We start from the raw sequence: 19,765 nt of genomic DNA, 5'->3' as shown, positions 1-19,765 counted from the left end.
CATTTAAGAAGAAGCAGCATCCATTTCTAATGTGGAATTTTCTGGTAACTATATGAGACCTTTTCACAGTTAGATTTATTTTTAGTTCTGAAAGAATCTTTAGGAATGGTAATTTTGATTCATGTAGAATGAAATTAATCCAAGATGACACTTAAAAAAATGACAGACCTGCCACTGTGCTGCTTTTCTAAATATTTCTGTCAGAGTACAGACATTGTTATCTACAAGAGTAATGCAGTAGGCTTTCTGTTTCTGCAAATGCCTTTTGAGTGTTTTTATGTTGCAGGGAATTGCTTAGTCAGAAGATAAGGGAATGACCAGCAGAACAGAAGAAAACCATGCATATGTATGTTTACCTATACATATATGTGTATGCTTTTGCATAAACCTAGAATATATGCAGAGTGAGAAAAACTGAACTCCAAATTATGCAACTACCAACAGCTGCTATAATCATGTCAGGATTATAAAACTACTGTTATTCTTTCATTGCAGTCTCTGGGTTTTGGCTCATCATCATTATCACAAAGCACAGATCTTTAAGGATTGTGTGCCTGTGTATGCCTTTCAGACATTTTCCATTCCTGGGCCATTTTCATGATAACTGGGATTTAGTTGTTGCATTTCCTCTTTAGCCAGTGTGGAATGTCATGTGCAAACTATTTTCCAGTTCAAGTACAGTTGACTGTCCTTTGCAGCCATGAGAAGATAATTTCATACCTCAATTTTAGGACCAAATGAAGTGAGCCAGAAAGCACAAAAAGAGAAGAAAGGATAACCATTCAAATGTCAATGGCTACTCACTCCAAATTTCTTTTTTCCTGAACAGTTAAATTCAACCAAATGTCTAGTTTGCTTAACCATTTCTTCCTTGATTCATATAGTGCCCTTGACAATTAAACAGACTTCCTACCATGATCTTTTCTTTTCCTTGTTGTTTTTGTTTTAATGGTAGCAAACTCTAGTGAGTCCATGCTGGGCTCAGTGAGCCCGTAACCCCTAGAGATTAGCCAGTTAGCTGCAAACTTGGAATGATACTTCCTGTTAGGCTGATATCAAACATTTGACCTTTACATCAAGTCCTAAAAGACTGCATCCCAAACATGCTTTTAGCAGGAAATCAGCAACAAATTTGATGCAGGTTTTTAATTATGTAAAATTTAGTACTTATGTTCCTTCTATGGTCATGCATGTGTCATATGTCCAGATTCAAGTGAGAATAATAATTTGATGAATAGGAAATCTCTCTGATCAGAAGGTCTCTGATACTTTTTAGGGAGCAATAAAATGAGAAGACAAAATTTCTTATTAATAGTCATGGTTTTCCAAAGTGAGGAGGTAGGCTGGTAGTTCCCACCTCCACTGTTGTAGCTTAATGAAAGAATGCTATACCATTGCAAAAAGTATTTTTAAATAGTGTGTCATAACAAATAATGAAGCAGGTTGATCTGAGAATTGTGTTTCCATAGTTTCATGAGATTTAGAAATAGAATAGAGTAGAATAGAACTATTTCAGTTGGAAGGGACCTACAAATGTCATCTAGTCCAAATGCCTGTTCAGGGCTGACCAATTTAAAGCATTCTTGACAATTAAACCAAGCTGTGGATAACCCCACCTCTGTCACAGTGTCACCTTCATAGCAGCAATCCTGGCTCCATCTGAGGATTGAGAGCAAATGTATAAAATCAATAACATTGGTGATGGCTTTGCCATTGTTGTAGCACACCAGACTTCATAAAAATATTTTTTAATAATTTTATTACTTAAGAAACAGCATCTTCTTTTCCTAAGTGAGGTTGTTTTGTTTTGCTGAGTGCTCTTAGTGTTCAGAGGCTGCTGAGGTTTCTTTTGTTTGTGAACTTAAGGGTTATCATTGAATTGGTTAGAAATCTGATCAACGTGACAGAGCTGAGTGCTAATGTTAACTTTTCTTTGATTAAAGAAAGTGATGAAATCTTGAAAAGCTCTACCACATACCACATTCAGTAAATGTTGTATTCAGTAAATATTAGTGTGGGAACTGTAAATGATTTTGGAAAGAAGGACTAGTCTTTTTAATACACAAGATATATTTATCCTTGAGATTTCCATTTGTGTACAAGTGGACATAAATTATCAAGACATGCATAATGTATGCACAGTTAATTTAAACACTGCATGGACCACTTTGGTTTCCTTTAGTCTTTTTCTCAGCAGTAAATCTTTTCTTCTGGATATACACCAAACACTCTTGGTTTTGTGCAACATTACAGCAAAATGAAGTGGACTTGAATATGTGTGTCTAAAGAGCCTTGATTTTGGCACAGAGGTCAGGTGTCTTCTCTTCTTGTGCTGCTTAGTGTGAGTAGAAAAGTAACTGTATCTACACAGTGGTGAATGAAGAGCAATGCTGTGATAGATGTACATGTGGGAGTACTCAATGTGAGACAAGCACAAAGTTGTATTTGACCATTGCCATTTAACATTTCTTTTGGCAACATGGACAGTGGGATTGAGTGCACCCTTAACAGATTTGCTGATGATACTGGGCTGTGTGGCCCAGTCAGGATGCTGAAGGGAATGGGTGCCATCCAGAGGGATTTGGACAGGCTTGAGAGTTGTGTTGAGGAAAAGCTCATGAAGGTCAACAAGGCCAAGTGCAAGGTCCTGCACCTTAGTTGAGGTAATCCCAAGCATCAGGGAAGAGAATGGATTAAGAGCAGGCCTAACAAAGAGGCTTGCAGGTGTTGATTGACAAGAAGCTCAACACAAGCTGGCAAAGTCTGCTCACATCCCAGAAAGCCAACTGTGAACTGGGCTGCATCCAAAGGAGCATGGCCAGTGGGTCATGGGAGGCGATTCTGCCCTTCTATTCTGTTGTCTTTGAGACCCCACCTGGACTGCTGCATCCAGCTGTGGGGCACCTAGCATGAGAAGGATGTTGGAATGAGTTCAGAGGAGGACCAGTGGTGATCTGATCAGAGGAATGAAGCATCTCTCCTTGAAGGCTGACTGAGAGAATAGGTGTTGTTCAGCCTGGAGAAGAGAAGATTTAAGGGAGGCCTGATAGCACCTTTCAGTATCTCATAAAGAATCTGGACCAGGACTTTTTACAAGGACCTAACAAAAGTTGACCCACACATGGCAGGGGATTGGAACTAGATGATCTTCAAGGTCCTTTCCAATGAAAAACATTATACAAATTTGTGCACAAACTACATGAGGAAAGACTATGGTGACCAGTACAGTTATTATAATAAATATTTCTGTGCACAGGTCTGAAAATCTGTTTATTAATACTGTGTTCTTTTTAAAAGTCTGTAGCCATTTTTTCAGAATACGCTGCATCTCAGCTACAAGACTTAGCAAGTGTAGTTGTATTAGCATGAGCTACATGGCGTAGACAAGCTCCAAAAGTATAGTAGGGAAACAGAAACAAACCATACATGTACATCAGCAAAGGAAAAGGGAAACTGAATAAAAGAGGTAGCAGACTAACAGATTAGTCAAAGATGATATGAAAATAAAAATAAAAACAATTGTGTTTTTTGAATGAGAGTAAGAAGTCAGATTAAATACATAAGTTACACTACCCCCAGATACTCTTCCCAAGAAAGCATAAGCATAGATAAAATATACAGAAGGAAAGATCTGGTTGCTTATGAAATACAGTTTTTGTTCTCTATTAAAAATAACTTTGTAATATATTTCCATACTCTATTTTTTCAAACCACTACATTTCTTATGAAAAAGTTTGGAAAGAAAACCTTTTGTTTGGTTTATAATTACAGTTGACATTAAAATAAATATGACTAATAATATTTATTAGTACATAGTACAAACAAAAGTGATCTTCAAAACTTAAATAAGGAGAATGAGTATCTTTTCAACAATGAAAATTAACTGGGAACCAAATGATTGTGATTATAAAATACAAACATAGCACAGGATTGTGACTGGATCACTTACCAGATACCAGTAACTACATGGGGAGAGGGATAAGACCATCTGTAAAATTTCCTAAATACCTCACTTCTGAAGTATTTTTGTAGACCCCAAAACTATGTCAAAGGATACCTAGCAGCAGTGGGTAGCACTAAAGTTGTTACTTTAATCATGACTATTTGAGGCCTGTGTGAGTAAAGGTTGTTGGATTCGATGATCCTTGTGGAACTCTTCCAAATCAGCTTATTTTGTGAAATGAGAAGTAGTATTTTTATTAAACTAATTAAAGTGTGGAGAAACTTTTGAGCATATTAAGTCATCTTCATTTCACTTTTAAAATACACATTTTCTATTTTGAGTTTTCAGAGAACACATGTGTTTACTTTCTAAGAAAAACAGCTATGAAGAGAAAGACACAGAATACTCACCCTAAGCCTACCTAAAGTTTTCATTATTTCCATACATGTAGCCTTTTGCTTTCTGTAACAATTTAATAAGAATTTCCACTTGAATTCTGAAGAATACACAGAATCTATGGAAACTTCACCATATAATCTGATTTCATCGACTACTTGGTGCTTGCATTTAATTAGGTTAAGAAATATATTGTATTTGTGGTGTTTTGTTTGTATGGGATTATTATTATTATTATTAATAATAATATTACTATTAATTGTCTTGAACTAAAATAATCCTATGTTATATTGTTTCTTAGATTATTAGATGTCTGACACTGTAATTACTTTAATAAGGACAGTGATCATTTAGAAGAATATGAGGTATTATTGTATATGATGATTCTCTCTTCCAGCCTGCTCAAAATGTTTTTCAGTTGCTTAACACTTTAGCTAAATTATTTGTAAATTATAAAGCAATATTATGTATGATAGTTGGGGCAGATCTGAAAGCCCTGTGAGCTGTTTGGATTTTGTTTAAGGGTGGGAAAATGTGGATATGTCTGCTACATGTTCTTCCTAGCAGAGAGTGCTAGCTTTCAGATAAATTAAGAGCAGCAGCATGGACACACATTTGCTATTTCTCAATTTCCTGTTGATTTCTTGGCTTTCTTTCTGAGATTGCATTGTGAATAAAATACTATTTATCAGAAATAAGATGTAATTGGTACCTAGGTGCCAAATGGGAAAGAACTAAGCAGTGGCAAGAGGGGTATAGTACACTATGGTGTTTGTGAAAGCATATGCCACTAAAAATTACACTGTTTATTTGAGGCCTTCTCAGCCATGTAGGAGATCCTGCAATGTAATTTCAAAGCCTAGTTTTCATAGAATCTACCTTATAAATGCTAGGTGTTTGACTTATTATGGTCCTATTTGTAATGTATACTTTCTTGAGAAAAGGTCTTGTGAAGTTCATTTTTATTTTCATTTACATAGCTTATATTAATCTTTTTAGGATTGAGGCATTAGAGAAGACAGGGGGGCTGTCTGTTTAAGTCTGAGTATTTATGTGCTCCTGCACTCTGTGCTGACAGTACACAAAACAGCTGTTTTCCTGAAGCTGGAAGACTACAGGACTTCAGCTGTGTGTATAAAACATCAAACAGTGGATTTTCAGGCTAAGGTACTGTCAGAGCTTGCTGTGTGATTGTCTGTATGATGGTGTTCTGCCTTCAAATCAATCAACTGCAAGCAGAAATATAAACACCAGTGTGGGTGAGCGAGGGTCTGTAGTGACACAGAGTCTCCAGGCAGGTGCAAAGGAGAACTGCTGAATTGCAAAAACCAGGCCTTTTTAAGCAGTTAGCCCATTATCAGCTGCAAACTTTTAAACATAATCCAACCACCATACACCAGGATGTGAACACGCCATGGTTACATAGCTTGTTTTTCTACCCCTAATTCAGCTGAGTCTTTCCCTCAGTCCTTTTCTATTTAGCCAAAGTAACAGGTCTGAGCCATGAATTTACAAGGCCTTCCCTTTGTAAGGTTTTACCAACATGCAACACAAGAGACATTCAGTTGGGGAACACAGGAAACTGAAATTAGGGTTCAGTCCTGAAGTCATGTGTATAATTCTTTTCCTAATCTCATGTGTTCTTCCAGTTTATCGTGGAGATCACTTTCTTGTTTATCTTGAAAAGCATTCTTATATACTACTGTATTATGTTAATAGATTAAAGTTTGGTTAGAAATTAACATTTGAAAAAAATAGAAGAGCTTTTATAGTCTTTCCTTCTTTATCTGAAAGCATTTTAAAATAAATAAATCTGATTCTGTATATACGGAAGTGGTACAAGTTAAGAACAGTGTTTTGTTCAGGCATAGCTATATACAAGAAAAGGGATAGTACAAAATTTTGAAATAATATAAAATGAAATGTAGCAAAAATGTATGTGCTGTTCACTGTTCTGAACTATTGTGCATGACACAGAGATTATGTTTATATGAAGCTAAAAGGAAAATAAAAATTCCCTTTGCTTTCAATCAATTTGAGTTAGCTTTCAGGAATTTCATCTTGTTAATTTTCACTTCATGAACAATAATGTCATTTGATTATAAAATGTGATAGCTTAAAAGGAATAATGTACAAACAGTGTTGTAATAGCTTGTAAATAATTAGGGATTCTCATTAGATCATTTTAGTGTAACATTATTTGATTTCCCAAACTCTTGGTGTACATGTATGTATTAGTCAATTAGAAGGAAAATGTGACAGTTAGCCCAAGGGTTTTGTTGTTCATTATAAGTCTTATTTTTAGTTTGGCAGTTGATCCAGTGCATTAGTCACCATGATATCAGCTGAACCTAAGGAGAACACCACATCTGGAATCTAATGGAAGGATAAAAGTTCATTTTTCAAAAAAAAAAAAAAAAAAATGTATATGCTTTTCTGCAAGTTTCAGAACAAAAAAGCCATGTTCTTTCTTTTAAATATGTCTGTGGTCTCAGAAGAAATGGGTCCTTTCTGTTTGTTTAATTTGTTTTCTTTTTTCCCTCAAAGTTGATAACTTCATTGACATTTGTCATTAATTGTGATTTAAAGATTCTGATATTTAAAGTTGATCCTCCTTCTTTGCAGTTTCTGTAACAAAACTCTGCTTACAATTCTTTTCACCTATTTTTCTGTGCAACAGTCACTGATGCTAAACTAGCAGTTAGTGTATATTAAGGTTCTGTGTCAATCTAAAACTTCTTATTTAAAGAGGTAGTGTAAAGATACAGTACTTACCTCTTTTACTATCTAAAAGCAAAAGTGCATTTGGAAGAAAAATCATAGTAATGTGGGATATTTATTCCTAATTCTTTTCTAACTATTTGAAGAATTTCTGTTGTTCTGCATAAGATATTTATTGCTTGTGGGCATATTTATTGCCTGTGTGCCACATTTGGAGTGTATTCTTATGATGAAAAAAAACAGAGAACCTTATTTCTTTTTATATTTCTTGAATTTTTATTCTTGCTCTATATTACTAAGCTTTCAGTAGGAGTGGAGGAAGGGAGTCCCAAGTCTAGCAGAGGGGTCCCTCTGGGATGGGTGGGCCATGATCCCTTACATGTTGCCACAAGTAAGTTAGAAGTTAGGGAGATCATGGGAATTTTCACTATACTTCTTCATTGCCATTGAGTTTTGAATTGGTTGGTTTTGATTGTCATTTCATTGAAAAATCTTTATAGCTATAGAAGATATAATGACATAGTACTTTCCAGGGGAAGTTTCTTACAGATCTTTAAAAAAGTTCTTCAATTCCCCTTCTGGTGATGTTTTCTTTAAAAAAAATAGCATTAGAAAGATACTAAGGAAGATATTATCTTCTTAATGAAGAATTATATGCTGAATTAGTAAAATAATTCTCAGTAATTTGATGTGGTGGCAAAGTGTCTAGAACTAAACTGGTGGTAATTGATGCAAACAAAAATGGATTTTCCCAATCTATAGCTTTTACAAAGAGGAAAGCAAACATGAAATTAAAATATTTTTTCAGCTGCTACTGTTCTGAGCTTGTCAAGTTATGCTAGCTATTCTTCCAAATGCAGTTTAATTTTTTTTCTGGGCAGTTGATTTGGCCCCTGATTTTTTTTTTTTTTCTATATTGCTCTATTTACATGTATGCAAATAATACTTTTTTTTAAGTGGCATCTTCTCTGAATAATATAAATATTTTCTCTCTGGAGATATTAGGGACAACTGCATTTTAGCTCCCTTGTTTTGAGGGAAGCCAAAAAGAGAAATCAAACACACATGCATACACATTTACACACTGAAATCATGGCATGCTCGAGGAATACATGAGAGAACCCTGGAGAAATAACCTTTCTGCAACAGTGCTTCTCTCTAGCTGGCTACCTTCAATAGAAACATAGAATAAGCATACCCAGTGAGAGATGAACTGAAGCTGTGATGCAGTGGGACTGAAGAAAATTAGCTATTTGAAAAGAGCACAGCTTTAGAGAAAATTAACCATATCATAGCAAGGGCATAGGAGATAGGAAGAGTCTTCTGCTTGTGTAATCTTTGGACTACTTTATGTTACAACATTTATGTATGCTAGCCTTGCTAAACATCCCAGTTTATTAAATTTCTTAGAATGAATGCATTTTATTTTAGGGAAAAGACACTTATACTACTGCTTTACATTAAGGAATCAGTGCTTCTATTAATGTAATATAGACTTACTTCACATGATTCAGAATGAAGATATAAACGATCTGGAATAAAAAACTGGCTTGTATTTAACATCGTATTTTACTGAGAGGACATAGTAGCATCATTTGGGAAAAAGTGCACTTGCTTAGCATAACCACTTAACGGAGCATAAGAAGGCTTTTAAACAGCTGATGTATTGACCTTAGAGGAACAGTAGTGCTTGTTATATCTGGCCATCTCAAAATCTAACATTAGAGAAGTGCATGTATTTAAAGTTTAAAGGCCATCTTCAAATACAAGCACGGAGCTGGAAATGTCAGTTATTAATTGTTTGATTCAATTCTGGAGAGTAAATGAGAAATCTGCAGAGAGTCATACCTACAGGTCCTATTTCCAGATAGATTACTTACTGCACCTATTCACTAATCTACACACTTTTTTATCAGTGGTACATACAGCTTGTCAAAGTTGAGCATATGACTATACTTGGGAAAAATGTATGGCAGATAACAGGTTGTTTATAGAATTGAATGGCTGGATAAAAAGGGAAATACAAATCAGAGGTGCTGAGGTGCAAAGGAGGAGTAGGAATGGCTTAAGGGAGTGGAGACCAGCTATAACGATGACAGTGAATCAGGAGGAAGGGAATAAGATTATTTTTGTATAACCAGGCATAAAAAATAGGATAAGAATTAATGTAGTTGGAACATGAAAATAGAATTGTGCGCAAGTTGTTTCAAGGAGCCAAAATTCCACTGGACTCTACTTGAACCTAAACTACCTGAAACTAATATCCTGTGTCTGGTACAGTTGGGATTAATGCCAAAAGCACAGCTGAAATGATTTTACAGCTATGGAGGATTTTCTCTTGGGAATTGATAAAGACCAGACATCCACACTTGTTCTTCATAAGATAATGCTAATTGTTTTGTCTGGGGAAGGTATCCATCACTTAGGATGCTTCAGCAAAGGAGCATTAAAACCCCTTCAGCGAAAACACAAAACATGCGCTGAATAACAAAGTATGTTTCCCTCTTACACAGAGTGGTTGTGTTTTCACTGTTCACTGCATTAACCTTCCCTAGAAGACTGGATCAGATTGAAGTTTCTGCCCATTAGGCTTGAGGTGTTCATTACTCTGGGTTCACAGCATCAATAGATAAAGCTCTAGTATTAAGAACTGTGATTGACAGCTGCTCTCCTCTGCCTAGTGTTACTTGCTTTAGTAATTGCAAAAGAGAGAAACTGAGCTCTCTTATGGACTGGTTTGAGCCAGCTGCATACCTACTTCAGGAATTAAAACTCTGCAATCCAGTGAGAAGAGTATACTTCTTTGATTTTTTTTTTTTCCCCAGGAGTATAACTGTGTATGAATGAAAATGTTCTCCCAAACTCTTGGAGTTTTAACTAATAAACTTACATAATGTCGGGACATTGCTTAATGATTTTCTAGTGGGTCTCATTATGTAGTGATCTTAATTACATTTTTGACAGATTTTGAGAAAAGCATTGTTTGATAACAGAAAATGTATGTATATAACTTTACAGAATGTTCCATGATTTTTGAGTATAGAAGGAACATTTCAGATATAGCAAGAATTTTCTTTTACACTGGCTGTTTGAAATAGGTTTATTACATTCAGTAAAACAGCATTGTTGAAGTAAATGCTTTGTAATTAGGTATAAAGGTTAATACATATACCAATTTATATGCATATTTATAAAAACTAAAATGTGTATATTTGTTTTGCAGGAGTGAATAAGCTGATCCATCATTTACACAAACACAAGATACCCATAGGTGTTGCCACCAGCGCGAGTGTTGTGTCATTTGAGATAAAAACAACCAGACACAAAGACTTATTTAGTCTTTTTCATCATATTGTGTTGGGAGAGGATCCTGAGTTGAAGCGTGGCAAGCCACATCCTGATCCATTTTTACTTTGTGCAAAGAGATTTCAACCTCCTGCACCACCAGAGAAGGTAAGAGGGGGAGGGCACAAATCAAATTTAGGAATTTTCTGTTTGGGCTATATAAGGATTTTTTTTTTTTTAATGTGATAAAGACTTAGATTAATATAAGCACTATTAAAATCAGCAAGCCCCATTTTCAAAGATGTTTGTGCTATCAAAGAGAGGAATTTCCATCCACTGCATCTAGAGTTCATTATGCAGATTGCTCTGATTTGCTACCTGGTAGCATGCAGTAACAGAAAAGTGTAATGATTTTCTGCTGTATAAATAAATCTGGAAGCTTAACTTCACTATTCAGAGTTTGGACACATTCACGGCTGATTTACCTCTTATATGTAGAATCATTAAGTATAGTTCTTTGTGATGAGGACATACATCTGAAGCTATATCTTTCCCCTAGCAGTCTAAATCTCTGAGATTATAGTCCTTGTTTCCAATTTAAAATTATCAGTTTGAGCAATCTTTCCCAAATAGTAGATGTGTTTATTTTTCCTGTCTTATATATAACTTTACAAACTATTCTGAAGTAGAAATCTGTAGGGAGAAAAGTTCACGTAAACTGAGAATTAAAACAATGTCTTCATTTATATTTTAAATTAAATTGCCTTTATCCTCAGAATATTTTTCTCACTTCTTCTCTGTCCCAAGTGGAATGCAAGTTCTGAAGTTTTGGAGTTGTTTTCATTACTGCAGAAAAATGTGTTTCATGCTAATTTTAAGGAAGAAATTTAGGTAGATTAGACTGTGATTACTGTCCTCTCAGGTAAAAAAAAAGGCTACACAAGTACATATGGAATTACTAGCTAAGATTCATAACCTTTCATACTTCAAGTTCTCACCCAGAGTCTAAATAGTTTTTTATTTGCCTGGGAATACAAAATGAATTAATTTTGGTGCAGTATGGTTTACTTTTGAGCAGTTAACCAAACTGGGTTTGGGTTTTTGGTTTGGTTTGATTTCTTGCAATTTATCTTGATGTTCTGTATGTATGAATCTGCTTCATTTGTAAGCTTGCATGTTCAGAAATGATACATCAAATGTTCATAACCAAGGAAATTGAATGCCAGCTGTGTTAATGGCAAATTAAATTATAATTTCATGGGAGGAGCAGGACAGCTTTTCCAAAATTCTTAGTTTATGTGGTTCTAGTTTAGAAAACCCACAGGATGGTAATAGATAAAAAGAATAAAAAATTTAAAACCAAACCAAAAGGAAGCAACAAAACCAGTGAACCAGTGACACTGTGTAGATACTTGTATTCTTTAGTTGTGTTAGCATTGAAAAAAATATATTAAGAAATAGTAGCATCTGTATGACACTTAATATTTTTAAACTTTAAAGGTATGTTAGACAAAGTCACGGATCGTTAATAGTAGTTGTATATTTTTAATTTTGTTAGCTTTTCTATGAAGAGGGGCATACATGTTTGAGTCCATTTTTTTCCTTTGTAAGTTTACAGCATCAAATTTCCTTAGTGCAGAAAATTCAGGTGAACTTTTACTTTTGTTTCATCTACAAAAGCCACAAATGTTAAAGTGTGGGAAATTCATAAATGCCCAGAATTCTCAAGAGGAAGGAAGTGAAAACAGTGCATGAGAAACTATCCAAAACTTTTGTGACCAGTTGCAGTGTAATAGTGTCATCTGCAGTGTTTTGTCCCAAGCAGTGAACTAATAGAGCTACAGGTTTGGGTTTCATGCCAACAATTATTAACATGCAAGGCTGCAGCAAAGTATCAGGAGGTAAAGCTAATGTCTACATAAGCAAATATTTGGACTCAAGCAAAACAGATTGTTAGAGTACAGTAGGTAGTGCTTAGGCCCATATATCTGTGCTATATATTTCCATTGGATTTTACTGTGATCCCAGGCTGAGATAAGGTTCTTTGGAACTTTATGTATTCTTAAATATTGGAGGTTGCTTGATGAGTGCCTGCAGGGAATTTTCACCGGAGCTGCTGGCTAGAGCAACCCAGTACATACCGAAACTACACAACGAACTATCAGGGAGAAAGTGAGAACTTTCAAGTTTGCTTCAAAACTTTGTTGCTGCTGTTAAAAATAAGTACAATGTCGACATAGGGAAAACCAAACCTCAACATAGAGAAAACCAAACCCAGAATTTAGCTGTCATATCATATCAGCCAGTGGCTACTGCTTCTGCTACTTGCAGAAGTATCATAATCATATGATACTTCTGCAAGTAGACCACTATTTAAGTGATACATAAATGGATATGATATCTTCTTTGCTATCAGTGAAGGATGTCATAAATATACATTTTTAAATTTCTTAAATGTTGACCTCTTGATTTGCTGTCTTTGCTTAACTAGGAACTTAATAAGCATAATGATGAAATGATAGCACAGGAATTTCAAAAAAGGTACACTCTGCAAATTCAGCCTGTGTCTCCTATCTTGTGCTGCATGAAGCATCATATGATCTTCCAACACTAGTAACAATGCACAGATATATAATTAATTAATTAAATCAGTCAGTTAATCAAAATATGATCTGGAAATTAAATACTAGAAAGTTTGTATTTTAAGAAAATTTACTTTTTAAATATATTCCAAATTCTTCTGTCAAATGCACAGATTCAACTTATGAAAATTATGAAACATATGAAAATTATCTGGAGCTGTACATGTGTAGAAATTATGGTGTTCTTGAATATATTTATAATTTATACATATATCTGTATATCAACTATAACTTTTCAGTGCTATCTTGAAGAAGTTTTGTTTCACAATAGCAAAAATGGTATGCGAATAAATTTATTTTAAATATGGCTCTGAATCAGAGGGTTTCTAACATCTGCATGCCAACATTTATACATATTTCTGATATACTTCTCTTATCAAAACTGCACAGATTAATTAACTTCCTGATGAAGGGGTGAAGGCTAAGGCATTTCTTTCCAGTATTTTGGTTGATTTGCCTTTAGCTTTTCTGTAAAATAAGGGACCTTAGTAGTAGCTTAAGAGCAAATAAATCCACTTATATTCACTTTTTAAAAAGAGGGATAGATGGTAATAATACAAATGGCCGTAACTCTCTTATGAAGAATCAATCTGTTCTATTTTAAAAGTTCCAAGTGACGTAAATCATTGCCTTAATTTAAAACACTATTTCTTTGCAGTTTCTTCCATTTCTAATTAATTAATTGATCCCATAGTTACAAATAATCTCTGTACCAAATCTAGAGAGAGCTCATTAAAATTTTTTCAGACTGATTAAATGGCATTAGGATTTATGAGTCTCAGTGGGCATTTTGTCATAGAATGGAGAAGTTCAAAGAGAAATTTTCTGTGCCTTTTTTGTTCTAGAAGATATAAGGAAAGAACAGTAGATTCAGAACATTATGACATTCAAATATTTTGTGATTTTATTCTATATTTTACAACTAAAACTGGATAAAGAAGGCTAATTTAGCACTTAATGTGACCATTGTTATTGTGAGCTTTTGTAAAAAAAGGATGCTAAAACTGGTTTTTTGTATTATCTGCTTCATTTTTAAACTTTTTCTACTTTTTTCCCCCACTCAACTCCTTCATTTTGGCTGTATGCATGCAGTGTATATATTTTACTCTGGTTTTCAGACAAGCAGGTATTTAATTAGTGATGTTGCTGTTATTCCTTATGCATACCTGGAGGTTGAATGTATTAGGAGTATTTTATTTAAAGTACAGAAATTACAGACATGAAGACCATTCTAAGTGGTGCAGTGAGCTGTAAATTGGAATCCCTGCTGTTCAAATCAAATGTTTTAGTCACCATAAATCTGTCACTTTTCAATTTTATTGGTTTATACACTTTCCTGAATGTTTGCAATTCACAAATCTTTTATTTTAGAAATAAAGACATTAAGTATAAAACCACTGACATTTTTGAGCTTAGTTCAAATATACATCAATGGCTTTTTCTTCAAGCTTGGCTCTAGTTTTCCTTTGCATAGGCCTAGATTACCAATTTTTTCTCACCTGAAACAACCTTCTAAATAGCTGTTCATTGTATAAACCATTCTGATTTATCCAAGCCCTGCTGTCTTATTTCCTTGGGCTCACATTTCTTACCAGCTGTTTTAGCATACTGTTAGATATTTGGTTTTTTCCAGTGGATATAACCTGTGATGGTAATTGTCAGAGTATAAAGTGCTAGGGTGCATTTAGGAAGAGAGATGACAAAGAATTTGTAGATGATCACTGTTCTTCTCAGACAGTGTGGTCTGACAGAGGCAGATACAGCGCAGGCCAGTGGCTGCTTATTATGAAGAGTGATCAATGTTACTCCGCAACTCTTTCTGGCTGAAGGTGCATCTTGAGGTAGAAAGCAGAATTTAGTCTTTCTTTTCAGAAGCCACTGGACTTTCTTGTCTCTACTTATGTATTACAGTTCATTAATTAATTAGGCATTTGATGGGTTAGGGTCAATAAAGAACTTTATGCCTTGTCTGATCTGTTGATGCTAACTCCAGTGTAGCCATATGGTTAGTAGACTGAATGAAGGTCTCGGATGTTTGAGTGCTCCTGGAGTGTGTTTTCTTGTTGTCCCTCATCTGTCAGTGTCCCTGTTAGCCTTGCATACTGTGCTACACAGTGACCAGCTTCCAAACACAGCAGAGAGGATTCTCCCATGACAGAAGTGTGTCCTGTTGGGGATGGTATATCCTGGGAGATGGGAGGACAGCTGAGCAACTGATTCAGTGCCATGAGAGGTTGAAACCACTGCTCCTGAGTACACACACCTCACCTAAGTGTTTTGCAGCAAAAGTAGAGTTCACTCCCTTAAAATAGATTATGAATTACAGATTAAATATAGATTACATAGGTTTTGTTCTTATTGTACATGAAGTGATTAAAAGGCAAATAGACTATGTCCTAGCATTTCTGTGTACCCAGATTAGTTGAGTTCTGTCATGTAAAACATGCCCTGAAATGTTGAAAGTGGATAGTAGTTGAAATCTGAAAGGGTGTATCCATGGACTAGGGAAGAGAATATTTCAAATTGTCTGCCTTCTAACCAAGGTGAGGTGCTAAGATCAAGGAACCTCCCTTTTCCTGATTTTGTAGCTTTTTGGAGAAATGGTGTTTTTTACTTCTATGTATGCACCCAAAATTGCCCAGTCTTAGCAGCTTGTGTCTTTTTATCAGGAACTAAAAATATCTAGCAGTTAGTCTTTTGTAAAGCATAATTGGAAAAGTGGTTCCAGCACATTTCTACACTGCCAAGAATAATTCTCCACAGAGAACATAACAGCAAACAGGAACTTCTATATTCTTTATAAAGAAGATCAGAAGAGAATTTTATCTTTGTTTTGTCCGCTGTGTAGACCACTTCCTGAAAAGAATGGAGGAAAACATCTTTTTGCATACTTTTGAACCTGAGAAATTCAGTCTTCCAACCTTTTTTGCTTCCTTGGGAATTGTCCTAGTTACCACATGATATATCAGCTCTTTGCTCAGAAAGGTTCTTGGCTAGAACATTTTCCTGAATTACTGAAGCCTTTACTTTTCTTGTTCTTCAATGTGCTGAAGGCATTTCTAAATGGCAAGTTGTTTTTTTGATTATTTAGTATATGTTGCTGGGTTAGTTCTTGAATTCCTGCTATTATGAGGCACTGGAAAATAATAAAGAGCATAATTTTTTTAATGGGTTCCTCTCCCTGCTGGAGAAGCTATTGATATCAGACAAACACTGGAGAAATTTGAAGGAATAAATTATTAATAAATCATACTTTTAAATTGTGTACTAAGCAATTTAAAGCAATTAGGTATCAAACAATATAGTTTATATCCATTTCTAGAAGCTTTACAGCTTGGGAAGCAAAGAAAACAGCACTCCAGTGGAATGTACTTCTATTGTACTTCTACTGGTGAACAGCTGGTTGGCTGAATCCTGCACCTTCCTCAGCTGCTACGTAGTCTAAGCATGTAGCCCTTACTTGTGTCTTCCAGGCTGGATGATGAAGCCTGTTGTTAGGAAGCTTGTCTTCCAGCTGTAGAGAAAAGAATATGAGATATTTCATCATGTCTCACAGTCTAGAACTTCTGAAGATCTACTTGTCACAACCCATGGGTAGAGGGTGTGATGTTGGTTATAGGTTCTTGTCAGGTGGGACAAAGGCACTGGACCACATATCAGGAAACTTTTATGTTTTATTATACAGTTGTCTTAACTGTGGCAACCAGCCCAATGTTTGTACTCAAAAGGTATTGGCTAAAATGCCCTTAAATTCATAGAATACATTTCCACAAAAAGTATCAGCTAACAAGCCCTTAGTTTTGCACAGTACACTTCACAACTCCCACAAAAACATCTTAATAAAGTGCTGGCTCACAAACAAGCCACCACACCACTACACAAAGGTAATGGGTTGAGGTGGGGGAACTGAGCACAAGTCTGAAAGGGGAGCAGGAAGGTGGCTCAGGACAGAACTGCCACACCTCCATGGGACTCTCTACTCTGATCACCTTTCTTGTAGCAATACTCTGAATATTTGAGACAAAACAGGCTTAGGCCTGGTCCTCTACACTACTATACACAATCATATTTTCCCTAAATTCATAATAAGCCACTATTTTGTACTTAAAAGATAATTAAAGGAAGGAGATTTTTTGTTTGTTTTCAGGTTTTTTTCAATTATCGTGCTCTCAGTTCCTATGGTTGATTTACTCCCTCCCTTTTCTTCTGAAGCATGTGTTACTTGTGTATTCACATATGCACTCACCCACTTGCCCAACAGAGCCTTCCCCATGCTGGCAGTCTTTATTATATATTTGTGGAAGAAAAATGAGATGTTGTATGGCTGGCAAGTAATTTAACTTTTAAGTGTTCCAGACATTGTCCTTGTTACTGCAGTGCATGTTTATTTATAGATGCATTTGTCTTACGGAGATGAAAAAAGTCATTGAAATTCCATGCAAAAAGTAACCTGGTCAAGGTTTGCTTTCCCTAGAAGTATCTTAATGACTGGAAGGGGAAAGAAGGATTATAATTAGTTCTTAGTCTTTGGGGTACTCTACTTGGGAGGGTGGAGAGGTAGGAATACTTTTTTTTTTCCTTGCATTTGTCTTGATAATGTATCAAGTAGCTGCTAAGGGACTTGATGAAATGTGATGCAGAATAATAAATTATGCTCTGCAGCCTTCTTTGCTTCTACGTGAGGTGAGTGTGTAAACACAAAAAGGCTGGTGCACCTCCAAATTCAAAAAGCATTATATTCAGATTAGCAGGTCACTGGAGATGTGTTGCTAATTGTTTTAGGGAACTCATTATGGGTATTATCACATAATAATTATGCATGGTAAGTAGGAAAAAAGAGGGGGAAAATCCTTGTTTTATGATAACTTGCTCACTGATTTATCTTTTCTTTCATTCAAGACCTTGAGCGTTTTCTTAGAGATGCCAAACAGCAGTCATTGAATAATTAGATTTTAATTAACAAGAATTTTCACAAAAAATGTTTTTATAGTCTTTTGAGTTATAGCAAGCATGAATAAATCCTCTTTCAATAAGATCTAGTGCACTGATTTTCTCTGTATCTGGAGTTACCTTTGTAATCATCCAGAGCTTGTTGTAAAAGTGGTTTTCAACCATTTCAGAACAAAGAATGAAGACTGAAAGAAGGAATTGCATTGTTGGCAATATTTTTTGGTTGTTTCTTTTTAAATTAATATCCTAGGGGAACCTCTGGAAACCTTTGAAAGACTACATTTAGCTATGTGTTGTTTTAATGCACTAGGGCAAGGGAATGGTACATTGGTTTTTGGTTGTTTTGTTTTTGGGTTTTTTTTGCACTTAGTTTGTTTAAATTACTTGTTCTTTGTGTAGATGTGGTTGTAGGCAAATTTCAGAGAGCTGGTATTACATGGTAGGGTTCTTCTCATTCTGTTGTGTGATAAAGAATTTGTAAGAGTCTGTCTTTTTGGCACGATTGCAGAAAACCTACATATAGAACCATCAATTAACACTGGTAAATTATTTATAGTCTAAACAGGGCAAAGCTTTTTGCTCAGACTGATTGCTGCATCACAAATAACTGTGCTTAGAAGGTGATTACAAAGTGTACTCCATAAAGCAGTACTGGAGATTTTTTTTTCATTATTATTGTGATAGGTGTTATCAAGATAAAAGACCTTGTAGTATACAAAAGAACTGAAAATATGAAGACTTGTCGCTAAAAAAGGATGCTTGGCATTTCCATTTCAGCATCTTTTTATCTTAGCATAGTAGCATAATTCAAAGCCAAGAAGAAAATGGTTCAAGTTAAACTTCAGTAAGACTGGAGTGATTCTGATTTAAAGTAGAATACAATTCCAAGCAATGGTAGAAATGCTGCCCTTCTATTCCATTAAAAAAAAAAACAAAACAAAACAAACAAAAAAAAAACCCAAAAAAAACCAAAACAAAACAAAAAAAAACCTTTTTAATTTTTGCCTAAATGATACTAAATACAGGAATTGCTCTTCATGCTCAGATTCAGTGTCTGGCTTATTTGGTACCATCTCTGATGACAGCTAATAATCACAGCTTAATAATCACCTTTTAGCTAGTGGGTGTTAATTTATCCACTTAAATTCAATTGCTCCCATATCAAGTTGCTTTTAACAAAAACAGACAAAAAATAGGCCATAGTAACCCTTCCACAGGATCTGCGTTTTTTTCTTTATACTGATGTGTGCCTGGGACAATGAATTCTGTATATGTTGCATATGTTCCAGTGTCAGCTTTTATACATTATGAGTGAGAAAGATAAGAAGTAATTGATCTGCCACTCAGTATTGTAAATGCTGTTTGTCACATCTTATTTTTTATCTGAAAGGGTTGTGTTTGGGATTTTTTGTGGGGGTGGAGGCAGTAATATGGTTGTTTGTTTGGGTTTTTTCTCTTCATACGCATTCTGATTGCATTTCTTCAGACTTTTTAACATAGAATAATGTCTGTGGGATATAGTACATAGAGCATTTCAGATAAGACCATTTTATATATATCTGTGAATATAAACAATATCAGCCAAGCTCTAAGTTTTTACTGAGCTGGTCTCCCTAGTCCTGAGTTTTCACTGAGCTGATAACAGTGATGTCCAGTATTTAAACCAAATATTAGAAAATGTATATGTAATTTATTTTCTTCCAGCTAATGTGTACTGCCACATTTCTTGACCATTTCATTTAATTTGACACTTGACTGCCTAGTAGCTACTTTGTCACTCCAAAGTTTTTACAGATGTTATCCCAGATGATCTACAAAATTTTGTGTT

At 35.1% G+C, this 19,765-nt stretch overlaps 1 protein-coding gene across 1 annotated transcript in view; it reads left to right on the top strand.

Annotated features, from left to right (window-relative positions):
• PUDP (pseudouridine 5'-phosphatase) overlaps window positions 1-19,765 on the top strand; it is a 67,594-nt gene that overhangs the window by 30,447 nt on the left and 17,382 nt on the right. Inside the window, exon 3 of the mRNA XM_021540951.3 lies at window positions 10,284-10,513. Within this exon, the coding sequence (XP_021396626.1) occupies window positions 10,284-10,513 (230 nt within the window). The remainder of the gene's footprint in view (window positions 1-10,283; window positions 10,514-19,765) is intronic.

This window comes from Lonchura striata, chromosome 2, assembly GCF_046129695.1.
Source record: "Lonchura striata isolate bLonStr1 chromosome 2, bLonStr1.mat, whole genome shotgun sequence".
NCBI lineage: Eukaryota > Metazoa > Chordata > Aves > Passeriformes > Estrildidae > Lonchura > Lonchura striata.
The sequence above is the reverse complement of the archived record's forward strand: the minus strand, read 5'-3'. Positions and strand labels throughout refer to the sequence as shown.